Here is a 17356-nt window from a genome sequence, read left to right as displayed (position 1 = left end):
GCTTTTCATGCTTAATGGATGTTTGTTGATGGATAAAAGATCGAAATTTCTCACCGCTGGAAGACGGGGAGGAGAAAGAGGGGTTTCGGCGCGCTTGGCTTTTTTCTCGTGCGGCCGGAACGCCGGGGTCCGGGGGGTGGGGGTGGGGACGGGGTGGGGGGCGTCTGTCGGTGTGGGCCGAGGGATGGCCTCCGGGCCGCCCGAGGGAAGGAGGGCCGCGCCCCCGGTCCCGGGCCACCACCCAGCCGCAGCCCCGCCCCGGGCCTTCCCCTCCGCCTTCCCCGCCGCCGGCCGGCTCGCCGCGAAGGGTGCTCCCGGGCCGGAGCCGGGCCCAAGGCCGCGGTCGCGAGCCGCCGCGATGGTTACTTGGCGACGAGACGGGCGGCTCACGGGCGGCCAGCGGCTGCTGTGCGCCGGCCTCGCCGGGGCGCTGAGCCTCAGCGTCACGGCCCCGCTGGAGCTCGCCACCGTCCGGGCCCAGGTGGGCGCGGGCCCGGGGCAGCCGCGGGGCCCGTGGGCCGCCTGCCGGAGCGTGTGGCGCGCCGAGGGGCCCCGGGCCCTGTGGAAGGGCAACGGCGTGGCGTGCCTGCGCCTCTTCCCCTACAGCGTGCTGCAGCTGGCTGCCTACCGCAAGTAAGCCAGGCCGGAGCGGGCCGGGGCGGGCGGGGATGGGGGCAGGGCGGAGGCCGGGCTTGAGGCCGGGACCCCCGGGGAGGGGGGGCGGGGCGGGCCGGCCCTCGGCCCCGTCTGCGGAGCCCCCTCCGAGCACCTCGGCGGGATCGGCGATTTCGATCTGGCAGGGCCGTGGGGGGATCTACTTTCACCTCCTAATACCTTGAGAAACTGAAGCCCAGGAAGGCTCAAGTGATGACTTGGGCGGTTTCCCACGCAGCCCCCGCCCCCCTGCCGGTGGGGAAGCTCGGGGATCCTGCGGATCCCTGACAAAAGGGGAAGTTGAGGCCCGGAGTGCTGAAATCGCCGGCCCGGGGTGACACGGCTGATGAGCCTTGGAGGGGGGAGCCTTACGCCCCTTCCCAGGGCTCAGGGTGGAGCTCCATTCCCTAACGAGAGCGCGAGCGCTGTCTCAGGGCAATCCCCTGCACTTGGGCTGTTTCTCGGCCTTGGGTCCGACCGTTCTGAGTTTTTCCAAGCTTTCTATTTTGTCTTTTCGATGCAGGCCCAGGCTCAGCCAAGGCGTTGACAAAACAGTGAAGGGTTTGATTAAAAGAACGCTCGTCTTGTGGATCAGTTTGGATTTTCCTGTGGATGAAAACATTTACAAAAACCACAAACTTTAAAAAAAAAAAAAAGTGATCTGTTAGCCCTAGGGCAGTTAGGTGACTCAGTGAATAGAGCACCAGGCCTGAATTCAAATCCAGCCTCAGATACTTCCTGGCTGGGTGACTCTGGGCAAGTCACCTCACTCTGCCTGCCTCAGTTTCCTCATCTGTCAAGTGAGCTGGAGAAGGAAATGGCCGACCCCTAAAGTTTCTTTGCCAAGAAAGCCCCAGATGGAGTCACTGAAAGTCTGACCGGCCCCAACAGCAACCAATAGCAGCCCTTCCCTGAAGGGTCACAAATTCTCTTGAGGCAGATGGGCACCTCTCCAAAGATAGATTCATTGTAAATAAAATACATATGCAGTAGTTTAGGAAAGGAAGGCTCTATAAACTTCCAGACAACCTGAGTCTGGAAGGAAGTGAAGGATTCCCCCAGGCAGGGGTGGAGAGACTGCATTCCTGGGCTAAAGGACCACTGCTCCAAAGTCTGGGAGTGGAGGGGGAGGAGCTGCTAGTAGGCCATCCATGGCTAATAAGCCCCCAAAAATAGGCTGGATTGTAAGAACTCAAATAGCTTACATTTGATCCTAAAGACAATAAGAAAGTAGGGGAGTTTATTGGAGTAGGAGGAGAGTGAGGTCAGACTTGCCCTGCAAGGGGAGGGAATATATGTGTGTGTGTGTGTGTGTGTATATATATATATATATATATATATATATATATATATATATACACACACACACACACACACACACACACACACACACGAATACACACACACACCCATTTTTAGTGAGGCAATCTGGGTTAAGTGACTTGCCCAAGGTCACACTGATAGTAAGTGCTGTAACTATCTGAGGACAGATTTGAACTCAGATCCTTCTGACTTAAGGATCGGTGCTCTATCCAGTGAGCCATCTAGCTGCCCCCTCTTCCCCAAAATACCTCTTTTGGAAAAAGGATAAGGAGTGGGGTGAGACTTGAGGCAGGGAGACCACTTAGGAAGCTGTTTCAGTGGTTCATATGTGAGGTGATTAGGGCCTGAACAGGGTGCCTGGTGGGTGGGTGGAGAAAAGAGCAGAGATAGAAGTTACCAAAGAGAAGGCAGAAGCAGCAGTGTTTGGCAAATGATTACTCTGCTCCTGGATAGGGCAGTATTCCTCAGTTAGGCTCTAAGCTCCTTTTTGTGGAGGCAGATTCATTCTCATCAGGGAGGTGATGTGAGTTGGATTGAAGTGAGGGAGGGCCCCCCCCCCCCCCCGCAATGCCTTGTGGGTCCAGTGGCCGGATCTACATCAGGACAAGTAGAGCTGGCCCTGGATGCAGTGAGAGACCTTGGCCTTTTGAAGCTGAGGTCTCAGTTTGACTGAGGCAACCCCCATTCTGTGAGTAAAGCTAGGGAGGCAAAGAATCTCACCTAATCCGACCAAAAAAAATTAAATCAATGAATTTGAGAGGGAAAGACTCTCAGGGCTTCTGGCCAAAGCAGACCTGACTGCTGTTTACGTATTAGGACCCCAATAATGATCAAATGGGGGTTAAGTAAAGTCTTCCACAGTTTGCCTGAGGCAATTGCTTGTTAAATAAGCTAGAAAGTAAGTAAGTAAATAAAAAAGTCTGGGAGGGAAAAACCCTCAGGGTTTCTGCCCCCAAACAACAATAATTTCTATTTACTTTCACTCCAAGGAGCTTTAGGCCCAAACAAAGACCAAGTGGGCTTGGCCTGCGACCTTTTGTTGACCAAAGGTGGATTTGAGTTTGAGGCTCAGTCCTTTAAGAAAGCCAGCCAGTGAACCCCAAAAGCGAGGAAGGAAGGAAGCTGGCTGTATTGCCCTAGCGTCAGTTGGACAGCTCCCACTCACAGAGGGGGCTGCTTCTCCTCCATTCTCAGAGAGGCCCAGGACATAAAACCCTGATTGCCTCCAAAAAAGCTAGTAAGTAAGGAAACTGTTACTGATAGAGAGATGAGCGTGTGGCTCAGTGGATAGAGCAGGAATTGGAGCTGGAGTGGAGAAAAGCTGAGTCCAGATATGCCCTCAGACACTAGCTATAGTGAGTCACTTATCCTGTCAGGCTCAGTTTTAGATGACAGGAACACCACCCAGGAATGCTGGGAGATCCAAGAGACCATCAGAAAGTGACTTGGTAAACCTTAAAGAAGTGCTAAATAAGAGTTGCCTATTATTTTATCCCCTGCCCAATGGTACGAGGTAGAAACGAAATGATTGTTAATAATTGAATCAAATCCTTCACTGAGCGCTTTTCTGCTGGGAGAGCCAGGGGGTCTACACCTCTGACATACACTGGCTGCCTGACAGAATTCTTAGTGTCCTAAAGTAACAGCCCAGTGCCAGTAAGCACTGGGAGAGGGAAGTTACAGAGCCAGGCCATCCTCCCTTGGCCTAATTATGCACAGGATACTAGGGCATTAAAATTTTTTTTTTTTTTTGGCTGAGGCAATTGAGGTTAAGTGACTTACCCAGGGTCACACAGCTAGGAAGTGTTAAGTATCTGAGACCAGATTTGAACTGGGGTCCTCCTGACTTCAGGGATGGTGTTCTACCCACTGTGCCACCTAGCTGCCCCCAAGTACTACTATTAGTAGTACTTGCTGCTACTACTAGTATGTATTGCTTTCAGCTTCAGGAAACATTTTTAAAACATTCTACTAATCTAGAAGGCTGAGTATACACTTAATTGATACTAAGGGGACTGTCAGAATTGGGGTTCAAACAGAGATTTACATCCGGCGTCATTGGGGATGGTTGGGCCCCATTTGGATCCAATTTTAAATGTGGAGGGAACCACAAGGAATATAGGGACCTGACCAAAGAGGAAGAGGTAGGAAAGTGAAAGAAGTATCCAAGGGACTTTTAAGTACTGACTTCCTTGACAATTTCCTCGTATCTCTTCTGGCTGTAGAGGGGCTCGGTGGAATCCATTTTGTTTACACCAACAATCAGTTGTTTAGGCCAGAAGGGCATGCTCACGGGTCTGCCCATTCTTTGAGATACCAGCTTCAAATTCACCAACACCAGCAGCAACAATCAGGACAGCACAGTCAGCCTGAGATGTGCCTGTAATCATGTTCTTGATAAAGTCTCTGTGTCCAGGAGCATATATATGGTATAGTGGGGGAAGTTTTTGACATTACAAACATTAATTTTGAATCATGATTTTCCAGGAACCAAGATAGTATACTAAGTCAGGTACTTGCCTGAATTCTATTATAATCACCTTCAAACAATTATAAAGTAATCCCTCAAAACAAATTTGGGAGAAGCAGAAGCAGTCAGCCTAAAATAACTTAGAAGGTTGGCAGAAAACGTCTAGGTCCTTATGCCTCCAATACAGCAGGCCAGCAGAGAAGCCCCATATGGAGGAGAAATGGGAGAATAAGGCTGAAAATGAAAGTTGGGAGCCTCATCATGGCAGGCCTTGAATGTCAGGCTGAGAAGAGGGAAAAGGAAATAAATATGTCTCAATTGCCTACTCCGTGCTAGGCCCCATGCTAAGCACTTTACACGTATTATCTCATTTTAGGAGATGGGTGCCGTTATAATTTGTTTCCATTGTATATAGTTGAGGAAATTGGGAAAAACGACTTGCCCACAGTCATACAGCTTAGTCGGAGTTTGAGTCTGGGTTTGTACTCCAATATTCCAGACACTAGGCCCGATGCTTTGTGTATATGTGGTTTCCCCCTAGTGGGAATTACAAAAACTGATAATCTGACCAGGCAGTCCAGTAAACAAAGCTATTAGAATAGAGTGGTAATGAAAGTCTGAACTAGGGTAATGACATAGGAAAAATAGACACAACTGCATTTCTTGCTTGCACAGCTGACAATTTTTTTTCCGGAGGCAATTGGGGTTAAGTGACTTGCCCAGAGTCACACATCTAAGGAAACATTACGTGTCTGAGGTCAGATTTGAACTCAGGTCTGGCACTCTATCCAGTGTGCCATCTAGCCGCCCCTCATAGAATTGTTTTCAGAGAGATAATGGAATCCATGGGAATAGATGAGATCACCACGTGAAATAGGATAGAGCCCACGTGTCAGAACAGCAAAGGCGTGAACCAGATGAAAATATCACTGGGGAATATTGAACAAAATAAATAAAAATACAATCTAGATAATTTTAACAGGTGATTTTCTTTTTGAACTTTTATAGTATTTTTTTTTTCAAAATCCATGCAAAGATTCCCCATTCACCTTTGTAAAACCTTGTGTTCCCATTTTCCCCCTCCCCAGGACTGGTTAAACATGTGCAATTGTTCTGAACATCTTTCCCTATTCTTCATAGTGTTTTCCAAGGGAATATGTGGCCACAGAGATCCTTATGTGGAGTTTAGTGGCCCTGTTTCTGTTTGTAATTGTTATCAGCACCTACTCCAAGCCAGGAGCCCTGAGGTTCCACAGGCAAAGTGGAATAACGCCTGGGCCTAGAGGGATATTGCAGGATAATGAGAGTGGGGAGCCCTCTAGTGTGCTGGAAACAGCTTTGGTTTGGCGTTGGGAACTCTGGGATTCACTTCCTTCCAGATCCAACACTGGATGAGGCAATTTCGTTCTTGGGAACTCGTTTCCTCAGCAAAATCCAGACTTTTTGGATTCTGTTTCTTCTCTTTAAAATGGGGATTGGACTGGTCTCCAAGGCTCCGCTTCCAGCTCTATCTGAAGATACTATGTGTGACATTGGTCAAGTCTCTTCCCTTCCCTGGGCCTCAGTTTCCTCCTCTGTAAAAACAAGATAACTTCTGAAGTTCCTTCCCATGCTCTATCTGGCAGCCTATGGTGGTCCAGTGGCGCTACTATGTATATAGTGCTGGGCCTGGATTCAGGAAGATAGAGGGTTCAAATTCTGCCTCAGACACTCACTAGCTGTGTGACCCTGGGCAAGTCATTTCACCCTGTTTGCCTCAGTTTTCTCATCTGTAAAATGAGCTGGAGAAAGAAATGGCAATCCACTCCAGTATCTCTGCCAAGAGAACCCCAAACGGGTTCACAGAGAGGCAGACACAATTCAATAATAGCAAGTACCCATAGTTACATGGGAGTTTTTTCTCACAATCTAAGTGTGTGGGGCACAGATGTGTTGAACTTTATATATGAACTAAAACTGGAAAAAAATCAGGATGCAATCATAGCAAATGTGTCATTATACAAAATGAGAGGAGGGAGCTAGATGGACTTCTCAGGTCTCCCTTTCAGCATTATATCTGTGAACCTAAATATTAAAGTTAACACAATTAATGTTGACACTAACGTATGTGATTTAATTTTCTACAATGAGTTGGGGTTTGGGGATCCTCTTTGTCAATACTGTGGGGGGAAATTTAACTTATTTGATGTTCCTGTTAGCTTGAAGTTTTATTGAACACCTGCTTTGTAGAAGACCTCATAAATAGCAGCAGAAGATGCAAAATCAAATGGGCCTCCAGCCCTGGCACAGGAGTGACAAGGCTAATACAATCATAAGGACAAGTAGTACCAGTTAGAGTAATGCCCAAGGAGGGGAGCAAACAAAATTCAATAGGAGTTCCAAGGAGGGAGAGACATTTCCAGCTAGAATGATCAGATTGGGTAACTGGGGGGCTTATTCTTTGGAAAACCAGGGAGTTTGGGGGATTTCCATTTTGGTTTTTGCTTTGTGATTATTAGAAAAGACAGGAAGGTGAACTCTAGTTTGCAGATACTAAAACCTTCCTTGCCTTCCCCTTCCCCTCACTTGCTCTCTGTCTGTTCCCCTCCCTACATGATTACAGCCATGTAGGTGTGCAAAGCTCAAAGAGATTTCTTGACCTATGTGCCTCTGTTTCCTGAGCTCTTCAGCTGGGCTTAATGAGATGGTTAAATTGAAATTTAGGCATATTGTGGCCAAATCTGTGTGTATGGAAGAAAAGGTATGTACCGATTCAAGGCAATTCCAATAGACTTGCCATCGGAATCAATAGAGGGAACTAGGGAAACTGAATGTGGATCAAAATATAGTATCTTCCCCTTTTGTGGTGGTTGGTTGTTGTTTTTTTTTTCCCTTTCTTTCTCATGTTTTGGCCCTTTTGATCTGATTTTTCTTTTATAGCATAACAAATATGGAAATATGTTTAGAAGTGGTGCACATGTTTAACCTATATTGGATTACTTGCTGTGTATGGGAGGGCATGAGGGAAAGGAAGGGGGAAAATTTGGAACACAAGGTTTGGCAAAGGACAATGTTGAAAACTATTTTTGTATTTATTTGGAAAAAATACAATACTATTGAAAAAGAGAGAAAAGGAAAGAAGGAAGGAAGAAAAGAAAGAAAGGAAGGAAGGAAGGAAGGAAGGAAGAAGAAAAGAAAAAAGAGAGAAAGAAAGAAAAAGAGAGAGAAAAGAAGGAAGGAAGGAACTGCCCTACTGACTCTTGGTCTGCTGTATGTGTCACTTTGCATTTGTTTTATTTCTTCTTTATACCCACAATGCCTAGCACTGTGCTTGGCACATGGCACATACTTTATAAAATGCTTCTCAATTGGTGGATTGCTCCCCTTAGTCATTAATGTCTTCTCTAAAGTCCTTCAGCACCGAACTTCTTATATGAAAGGACTTACTAGAAGTCCTGGAATTGGAAAGGGAGGGGGTCAGTTGATTACTCACATTATACTTAGAATATAATAAATCCCCCTTGGATTTATGGTAACATCTTCACACTAGGCATTGGAGTAGACCAGATAGCTTTCTGGTCTTGAAATCAGGAAGATGTGACTTCCAGTTCCATCTCTGACCTTTAGCTGTGCGACCATGAGCAAGTCAAGTCCCTTCACTTCTTTGTGACTCGGGCAACAAATTATAGCTTCTATTGTGTCAGATTTTCCATCTATTCTATTAGATGGTGGGAAAAAAAAGTTCCCACCTGGGTGAAATCTTGGGCCCTTGATTGTGTGGATCTACCCTAAGCCTCACGCAGCAGGCCAACTTTCCCTGAGCGGTGCCCCAGGCTCCAAAAACTACCCCTCCCTTCCTCCGAAACCCAAAGCAGAATTGCCCTACCTTTCAGCCTAAACCCTCATTCATTGCCTCCTCCTGGGTCTCCTGTGAATTCTGTTGAAAGCCATCTGATTAAATCTTTTGGTGTGAATGAGGGAAAGGGTGGTTACCTTTTAAAAGAGCCCATTCTGTAATTGGTAGGATTTGATACCAACAAAAGTAACCCATTTCCAGGCCTGTGAGAAAATGATTTAGAGGGATTAAGAAGTTATTTGGCTCTTTCAGAGTTATAAAGGTTCCTTGAGTTTGCCCAGCCCGGTATCTGGAAGGTGGTCCTGATAAACTTAGAAAGGAGGGAAGAGAGAAGAATACACTCATTAGCAGAAAGGTAAAGAGGCTTAAGAGCCAAAGAACCTTTATTTGAGAGAGTGGAAAGGGGTCAGCCATCTCCAGTTTCCAATCAATTACTCTGCTTCTGTCTTTCTCCCTCTTTTCCTTTTCGAAAATTAAATTAAATGGATTTCCATAAAGGTAATTGCCTCTTTTTCAAATGGCAGAAAATACTGGGATGGCTCTTGCTTCCTTAGACCCCTTAAATGTGTTTTCTCAGCTTGTTTGCGCAGTGATTTCCTCCCAAGTTTCTTGGCTGGGGAATGCTGCCCATGGAAGTTCTCAATAAATATTACTCCTTTTCTCCTGGAAGACCCTGGTGATGGAGTTTATGTTCCATCCAAAATGAGGAATTCTGGGACATTTATTATTTGCCCAAGGGGGGACTTCCTTAAAGCAAAATAATAATAATAATAGCCAAAAGCTATCATTTAAAAAAAGTTGGGGGGCATTTGATTCCATTTCAAGTCAACTCAAATAGTTAGGGAGCAGGAGAGGTGTCAGTGGATGAGAAGAGTTCCTATTTATATTGGTATGGTCCTAGCTCCCAACGTAGAGCATCCTGGATATGGAAGGGTCCTCCAAGGCCCTCTAGTTCAACAGCCTCATTTTACAGAGGAGGTAACTCTGTAACTTCCCTGTGGGGCCCAGGGAAGGAAGGAACTTGCCAAAGTCCCACATATTCCTAAATCTAGGCCTAGGTCTAGAACTGGAACAGACTTCAGAGGCCAGCTAGTCCAATCCCCTCATTGAACAGTCAAGGAAACAGAGCCATAAAGATTAGATTTCCAAAGGATACATAGATGATCCCATAATGCTAAAATTCACCACCACATTTTATGGTTACAAATCCAGGGCTATTTCCCCTTGGTTCCCTCCCCCTTTCCGATCCTCCAAGGCTGGGGTAGTATGAGTATTCTCATTCTTCTCATTTTCCAGATGAGGCAGCTAAGACTCAGAGAGAGAAAATGACTTTTTGAAGGTGACACAGCTCAAAGGCAAAGCTGGGACTTGATCCACGGAGGTCTTTTGGCTCCTGATCTAGTACTTCCTCTCCCATCCCCATTCTAAGACTGCCAGCTGGTGAGAAAGGGCTGATAGTCACGGCAAAAGAGGCTTTAGACTTAAAGGATCTTCCTAAAATATAAGAGGGGTCATGGCAGATAGAGAGCCACCTGGAATGGACAACTTGGGTTCAAATTCCACCTCTGATGCTAGCAGTATAATCTTGAGCAAATCCATTCTCCACCCTGGGCCTTACTTTGTTTGCTCTTCTGTAAAGTGAGGGAGTTGGACTAGTTCCAGGCCTCTGGGGGTCCTTCTAGCTCTAGATCTGGCACCCTCCAAGTGACCTTAGCCAAGTCCCTTCTCCTACCTGATACTCAGTTTCCCTCTCTGTAAAATGGGGGGAAAAGGGGAGGCTCTTTTTAAAAGTACTTCAAATATCTGTAATGTGGTCCTTCTATCTCTGGAGCTTACCCCCTTTTATTTAGGAGAAGGTCTTGCTGGGACAAGAAACCTGGCACCCTGCAAGCCACCTGTCAGTGAACCTCTGTGTTCTGGAAGCTTGGCTGCTCTCCTAGGACAGCATGCGTCAAGATGGACTCCAAGCCTTCCTGGCTTGGGAGAAACTGACCCAACTTGTCCTCTGCTTCCAAAACCATCCTGAGCCCAGAATCTCATCTCCATGCTATTATTTGGCATTGAAAGTAAGCTATTATTGTTGCAGATACCTGTGTGCTCTTCTGCATGGGCCTCAGTTTCCTAATCTGTAAAGTCAGACTTTATGACCTCTACTGGCCCTCCTAGATCTAAATCTATATGGGACCATAGACTAGTCCCTTCCCCTCCTGGGCCTCAGTTTCCCTTTTTGTAAAATGAAGGGCTCGAACCAGGTGGCCTACGAGATCCCTTCCAGCTCTAGATCCATGACTCATCAATAATAGCATTCCTAGTACCGGCTTATGTTTGGGTGGCCCTCTTGGTTTTTCCAAGTTTTTTCCACTGCTGGGATGAGGTACTCGATATAGAGTAGAGTTCTTGGATATTGTTTGTCTTGCCTTCACAGGTTCATACTGGTGTTCATGGATGATCTGGGTTACGTTTCCCAGTGGAGCGCAATCATGGCGGGAAGTCTTGCCGGCATGGTGGCCACCATTGTCACCTACCCAAGTGACGTCATCAAAACTCGGTTGATCATGCAGAACTTGCTGACGCCATCTTACAAGGGAATCTGCCATGCTTTCTCTACTATTTACCAGCAGGAAGGCTTTCTGGCACTTTACCGAGGAGTTTCCCTCACTGTTCTAGGTAAGCTGGAAGAGAAATTCTTGGACCCTTTCTTACCATGCAGAAGGGCCACCAGGAAATAGTATTTTATAGAGGAGAGAACAAAGGAACATTGTATTCTAATCCTAGCTCTACCGTTAATTGATTTTGTGACGTTGGGCAGGCTATTTCCTTTCACCAGGCCTCAGTTTCCCATAAAGTACAAAACTGTCTAAAGGATTGTAAGGCACCTTCTAACTTTGTCATTCTATGACATTGGGGAGGTACTATGGTGCCATGGAAAAAAACACTGTGTCTGGAATCAAGAGTCTTGGGGTCACACTGCTTATGTGACCTCAGCTAAATCACTTAACCTCCCAAGGTCTCAGTTTCCTCATTTGTAAAATGAGGGCCTTGGATCCACTGGCCTCTGAGATTCCTTCTCAATCTAGGCTTCTGGATGGCCCATCGGTGATACAGTGGCTAGAGCGCTGGGCTTAGAGTCAGGAAAACCATCATTCAAATCCAGCTTCACGCTGACCAGCTCTGCCATGATGATCAGATCTCTCAGCCTCAGTTTCCTTCTGGGCAAAATGGAACCATTAATAGCGGCTTCCTCCTCGGATTGTTGTAAGGGCCAAATAAACACATATAGGTGTAACTCTTGAAAAATCTTAAAGCCACATAGAAATACAAGCTATTACCGGGTTACTTCACCTCTGGGGCCTTTGTTTCCCCCTCTGTAAAATGAACAGGATGGCCTGAATGGTACCTGAGGTCCCTTCTAGCTCTAGATCTGTCATAGGTGAACCTCCATTCTAGTGTCCAACATTGAGGCTCCCCTCAACCACTGTGGAAGCATGCGTCCACCTCCTCACTTTAAGAGGCTTGGAACCCTGGATATCACTTGTTTTCCATACGCCTTCTTTAGCTAGAGTCTTGTACTTGTTTCTCACTGTAGTTTTTGGGAGTCTAATATGAATTGCAATCTGCCTTCAGCCCCCAGAGCCCTGCTCCTCTACCTGGCTTCCCGGTGGCAGTTTTTTTTTTTTTAATCTTTAACTGGTTTTTGTTTGTCCCTGAGCTCACCGTGCCCTTCTCCCCGACCTTACCATCTAGGTGCTCTGCCATTCTCTGCCGGCTCTTTCCTAGTTTACGTGAACCTTAATCGCATCTGGAATGGGCCCCGAGATCGGTTTTCCCCACTCCAGAACTTCGCCAACAGCTGCCTTGCCGCTGGGGTCGCCCAGACGATCTCCTACCCGTTTGACACCATGAAGAGGAAGATGCAGGTAAAGGGTTGAGGGGGTGTCTCTTTGGGAGGCCACGGGTTCCAGCCTCCCGAAGATGCTGGCTCCCGCGAGCTCAGATTTCCATTAGCAAAAAGACCTGGCGTCCATTCCCGATGATTGCAAGGCAATGAGTCCAAAAGGGTTGTTTCATTAGTGAGCTCTTCCTTGCATTTTGGATACGTTCTCCCCACCAGAAAGTCTCTTCCCTGGTATCCTTGGATAGACTTGGGGCTCTGCTTAACTTGGATGGCGGGGAGAACGACAGCTTTATTTTCATTCATCTCAAACTGAAATTTAGAGTTGCTTTCAAATGTGAACTGTCATTGGACCCGATGCTAGATCGAACATGAATGCAGTCCTTCCCTCTCTAGTCTCTTCTTCAATCTGATTGTTTCCTTCAGAAGCCTATGTATTTTCTGCCTTTAAAAACACTATTGTGAGAAGGATTCCATGAGCTTTGCCGGAGGGGTCCAGGGCACAAAAAGGGAACTCAGAGAGTTCCAGATCTATAAGCAATAGACTGGCAAGAAGGGTTTTTGATTGAGCACTGGGCTAAGGTCAAAGAGACCAGGTCAGAGCAAAACCATCTGCCTCCCTCACAGTGTGGGCTGGGGTTGCCAGGTGACAGGAGGAATCGGACTTCTAGAACTCAAGTTTCTGGACTGCAGAGGGGGAGAAAGCAACACATGCCCCTCCAGGCTGGCCCTGAAAGTGTGGCACTGGTGGCCCTGCCTAGTTACTTCCTTGCCTTAGGTCACTGTGGCGGCCCCAAATTCATCAGCCCGTTTGTTGGCTTTTTGGTGGTGAGCCCCTCTCATCATGTAGCCAGGCTGGGCCTTTGGCCACAGACATAGAGGCCATCGTCAGCCCGCACCCAAGGGTGTAGTGGATAAAGGACTAGATTTGAAATCAGGACCTGAATTTGAAGCCCAGCTCTGTGAGACCTTAGGCAAGTCCCTTCCCTTTACTGACTTTAGGAAAAGGAGAAGGTTGGACTCATTAACCTCCAAAGGCCTTTCAGCTCTAGAGCTAGGATCCTATGTGTTACTATTTGGTAAATTACTTCCTCTCCCTGAGAAGAAATATCTTCCAGCTTTAAATCACTGTGTGTGTGTGACTTTGGACAAGTCACCTTCTTCCCCTGAGCAGTCACATGGAGTAGATAGATTGTTGGACCCAGAGGCGGGAAGTCCTGAGTTCAGATCCTCCCTCAGACACTTAGTCTTGTGTGAACCTCAGCACATTTAACTTCTCAGGTTTCCCATCTGTAAAATGGAGATCATCATCATAACAATAGATCCTGCCTTATGGGATTGTTCTTGAGGATCAAATGAAATAGCACAGGACGTACTTTGCAAACCATAAGCTCTATTAGAAACGCTAAGCATTATTATAATTACCATCATCTTTATTATTGTCACCATCCCCCAGGGCTCTGTCATATTGCTGCCATCTTTTTCTACTCTGTGAAACGAGAGGGGTGGGCTCATCGGCCTCCTAGGGCCCTTCCACTCCAGGATCCTCTGGGTGGCCACAAACAGATTGTTTCCCCTTCCTGGGCCTCAGCTTCCTATTCTGTGCGGTGAGGAGGCTGGCTTCAGCCGCCTCCAGGGTTCTTTTCAGCTCCAAGTCTCTGGTCATCCCAGCTTGGCAAGACCTGGCATGGCTGGCACTGTCTTCGCGTAGCCTTGGAAAAAGTCAGTGGGCAGCTGAGGAGAACTCCAGGGGAGGTCCCCAGCACCCAATCGCACTTTCAGTGCAGTAGGACGATCTGCTGTGTGTAGAGGGGTCCTCCCTGAAGTCCTTTCATAAAGGGGAGAAGCCTTGGGGAGTATAAATCATTTCCTAATGTATGTTTTGAAAATTTCAGTTTCCTCATTGGCAGAGACAGACTATTCCATTTGCAGATTGGTGGTGACATTAAGCACCAGCCACAAGGGAAATGTGTCACGGAAAAGCCCTGCCACAGTTACAGAGATTTTGCCTCAGTTTCCCATTGTTGAGGTTTTCTTCAAGATTCTGAGGTTGAGGGGGCAGCTGGGTGGTGCATTGGATAGAACACAAGTCCTGAAGTCAGGAGGACCTAAATTCAAATCTGATCTCAGACACTTAACACTTCCTAGCTGTGTGACCCTGGCAGTCCCTTAACCCCAATTGCCTCAGCAAAAAACAATTATTCTGAGATTGAGCTAAATTAGCCAAATGAGGATTATTGTTACTTGGGATGGGACTCTTGTGATTTCATGGAATGGGGAAAACTTGGATGAGGAGACATCCTGTATCAATGCAACCTTGGATCTTAAAAGAGTTTTCCCAGGATACTGGGGATTTAACACAGCCAAAATATATGGCTAACAGGACTTGAACCCAGGGCTTTGTGGTTCCTGGGATGGCTCTCTATGCACCAACAGCTCTCTTATTTTCCTCAGTCTTTTACTTCTTTATGGGCCAGCTTCCTACATCATCATTCAGTCAACACTGCCCTCTCCAAAGTTACCAGTGACCCCTTCATTGGCAAATCCAATGTTCTTTTCCCAATCTTCATCCTTCTTGACCTCCCTGCAACCTTCAATGTGATCTTTTCTTCTCTCTACCTTTCCATGTCGCTGCTCTGTTCTGGTTCTCTTCCTATCTCCCCAACTGGTCCTTCTGTGTCTCCTTTGCTGGATTTCCATCTAGATCCCAATAATAGTGAGTGGCCCCCAGGGCTCTGTTCTCCTCTCCCTTTATACCGTTTCTCCTGGTGATATTTCCAGTGATCATCTCTATGAAGAAAGTTCTCCCATCTACTTAGCCAACCCTGACCTCTCTGCTACCTCCGTTCTCGAATCTCTGGCTGCCTAGTGGAGATCTCGGATCATAGACATCTTAAACTCGAAATATCCCAAACCAGACTCATTATCTCGCCCCCCATCTCTCCTACTTCCCTGTTATTTCAAGGACACCACAGTCTCCCAAACAAGGTATCAGTCCCGACTCCTCACTCTCACCCCCGTGGCTGATCTGTTACCAAATCCTACCAATTCCACTTTCACAATATCTTTCAAATATGTCTCTTTCTTTTCTCCAATGCTGCTCCCACCCGAGGGTATCTTAGAACTCTTCCATTCAGTGACACTGGCTTCAGGACCATTCCTCACACCGGACTTCTCCTGGCCAGATCTTTTCAGCGGCTGCCCCCTTCCTCCCCCCGCCCCATGCTTGAAACACTCTTCCTCCTCCTCCTCCTCGATTTCCTGGCTTCCTTCCTAAATTCTTACCTTGCAGGAAGCCTTCCCCAATCCCTCTTGGTTTTATTGCCTTCCTTCTATCGATCATCTCCAATCTATCATAGATGTATATTATACATGCATATATTTGTGTCTATATGCATATATATGTATGTGAGCTCAAGAACAGAGACGGTCTTTTGCCTTTCTTTGCATCTCTGGCACTTAGTACAGTTCCTGGCACATAAATGTTCACAACCTTGGCTACTTCTTTTGATATTGAAAGAAACAGGGGCAGCTAGGTGGTACAATGGATAGCGCATTGGCCCTGAAGTCAGGAGGACCTGAGTTTAAATCTGGGCCAGGAGGACCTGAGTTCAAATCTAGCTTCACAGCTTCCTAGCTGTGTGACCCTAGACAGGTCCCTTAACCTCCATTGCCTCAGCAAAAAAAAAAAAAAAAAAAAAAAAGTGATAATTTAACATTGTGACCCTGGGCAAGTCACTTAACCCCTGTTGCCTCAGCAAAAAAAGGAAAAAAAAATCCACTTGGCAAAGCAATCATTCTTCGGTCATCTCAATAATATTTCATTTGTTTATCTGCTTGTTTTTAGAAGGATACAATACCAGGGCTCCAGGTAAGTCTCTTCAGAGCCGGACAGGATACATCTGGACTACATTTTCTGAAATCCCAACTGAGGTCAGACTGTCTTCCATCCAGTAGAGCAGCTAGTAGGGTAAAGAAAGGAGGCAGTGGGAGTCCCAAAAGTGTCTTCTCTGCTTCCAGATACCACGAGGTCATCTGGGAGTCATTGTCCACATGACCGTTTCCATTCTCCCCTCTCTCACCCCCTACTTCTGCACGCTGAGTTTCCTCAGCAGCCTTGGGCACCCAGAGAATGCCCTGCAGGATCAGTAGAGCCATGGTCTGTGGAAGATCACATCTGCTGGAGTACACTGTCTAACTGCCCTGACATGGTCCAGCTGTTGGCTTCCTGGAAAACCTGGCCTAAGGAAGATACTTCTCTTAGGCCAGAGCAGCAAGTGGCAGCCTTGAGACCAGTCCGTCGTTTTGTTTATTTAGAACAAATATAGAGTGGACTGTTATGTTATTACAGTATTTATTCAGTCTTGTGAATTCTGGTCCAAACAGTTGTGCTATTTGCAAGTGTGGGCGTTAGTTTTCAGTAAATGCTTGTAAAATGGGGAGAAAATTGGATTTATCCATAGTCTTTCTGCGGGACTTAACCATTTTTTCCATGTTTTCATTCCTAACTAAAATCCCTCTTACTGGAAGCTTTCCCCAATCCCTCTTAATTCCAGTGCCTCCCCGCTGCTAATTATTTCCTATCCATCTTGTACATAGCTTGTTTTGTTTAGCTTTATTTGCATGTGGTCTCCTCTATCAGATTGTAAGGTACACAAGGGCAGGGGCTAGCTCTCCCTCCTTTTGTATCCCCAAAACTTAACACAGTGCCCGACACTTAGTCGATGTCTATTGATTGAGTGATCTGTAAAGATCATCTCCCTTTCCTCTCCTCAGTTTCCTGCTTTTGTCAGGATTTCCCTAACCAAGTGAGAGGGCTTTGGTGTTCCATCAGAAGAGCAAGATGGCAAAGCAGAGTGGGAACTTTCTAGAGAGTTACAGGGAGATTACAAGGATTTATTTTATGGGGTAGGCCTCTTCCTTTTCCCTCACAGAGAACCATCCCTTAAAGCAGGGTTTCTCAAACTACGGCCAGTGGGCCAGATGCGGCCTACTGAGGACATTTATGCGGCCATGGGCTGAGGGGCGGAGACAGAGGGACAGTGAACTGGCCCCCTAGTTAAAAAGTTTGAGGACCACTGCCTTAAAGCAAAGAATAAAAAAGAGGGGGGAAAACAGTTGAATAAAACTCAATCAATGCATCAAAAATATCTACCGTGTTTCTTATCCATAGCGCCTCACC

At 46.8% G+C, this 17356-nt stretch overlaps 1 protein-coding gene across 1 annotated transcript in view; it reads left to right on the top strand.

Moving 5' to 3' along the window:
- The first annotated feature begins 278 nt into the window (after positions 1-278).
- Positions 279-17356, top strand: part of SLC25A43 (solute carrier family 25 member 43) — a 49911-nt gene continuing 32833 nt past the window's right edge. The window contains exons 1-3 of the mRNA XM_074277249.1: positions 279-633; positions 10708-10949; positions 12027-12199. Coding sequence (XP_074133350.1) covers positions 359-633; positions 10708-10949; positions 12027-12199 — 690 coding nt within the window. The 5' untranslated portion in view covers positions 279-358. The remainder of the gene's footprint in view (positions 634-10707; positions 10950-12026; positions 12200-17356) is intronic.

This window comes from Sminthopsis crassicaudata, chromosome X (assembly GCF_048593235.1).
Source record: "Sminthopsis crassicaudata isolate SCR6 chromosome X, ASM4859323v1, whole genome shotgun sequence".
NCBI classification, from domain to species: Eukaryota; Metazoa; Chordata; class Mammalia; order Dasyuromorphia; family Dasyuridae; genus Sminthopsis; species Sminthopsis crassicaudata.
The sequence above is the reverse complement of the archived record's forward strand: the minus strand, read 5'-3'. Positions and strand labels throughout refer to the sequence as shown.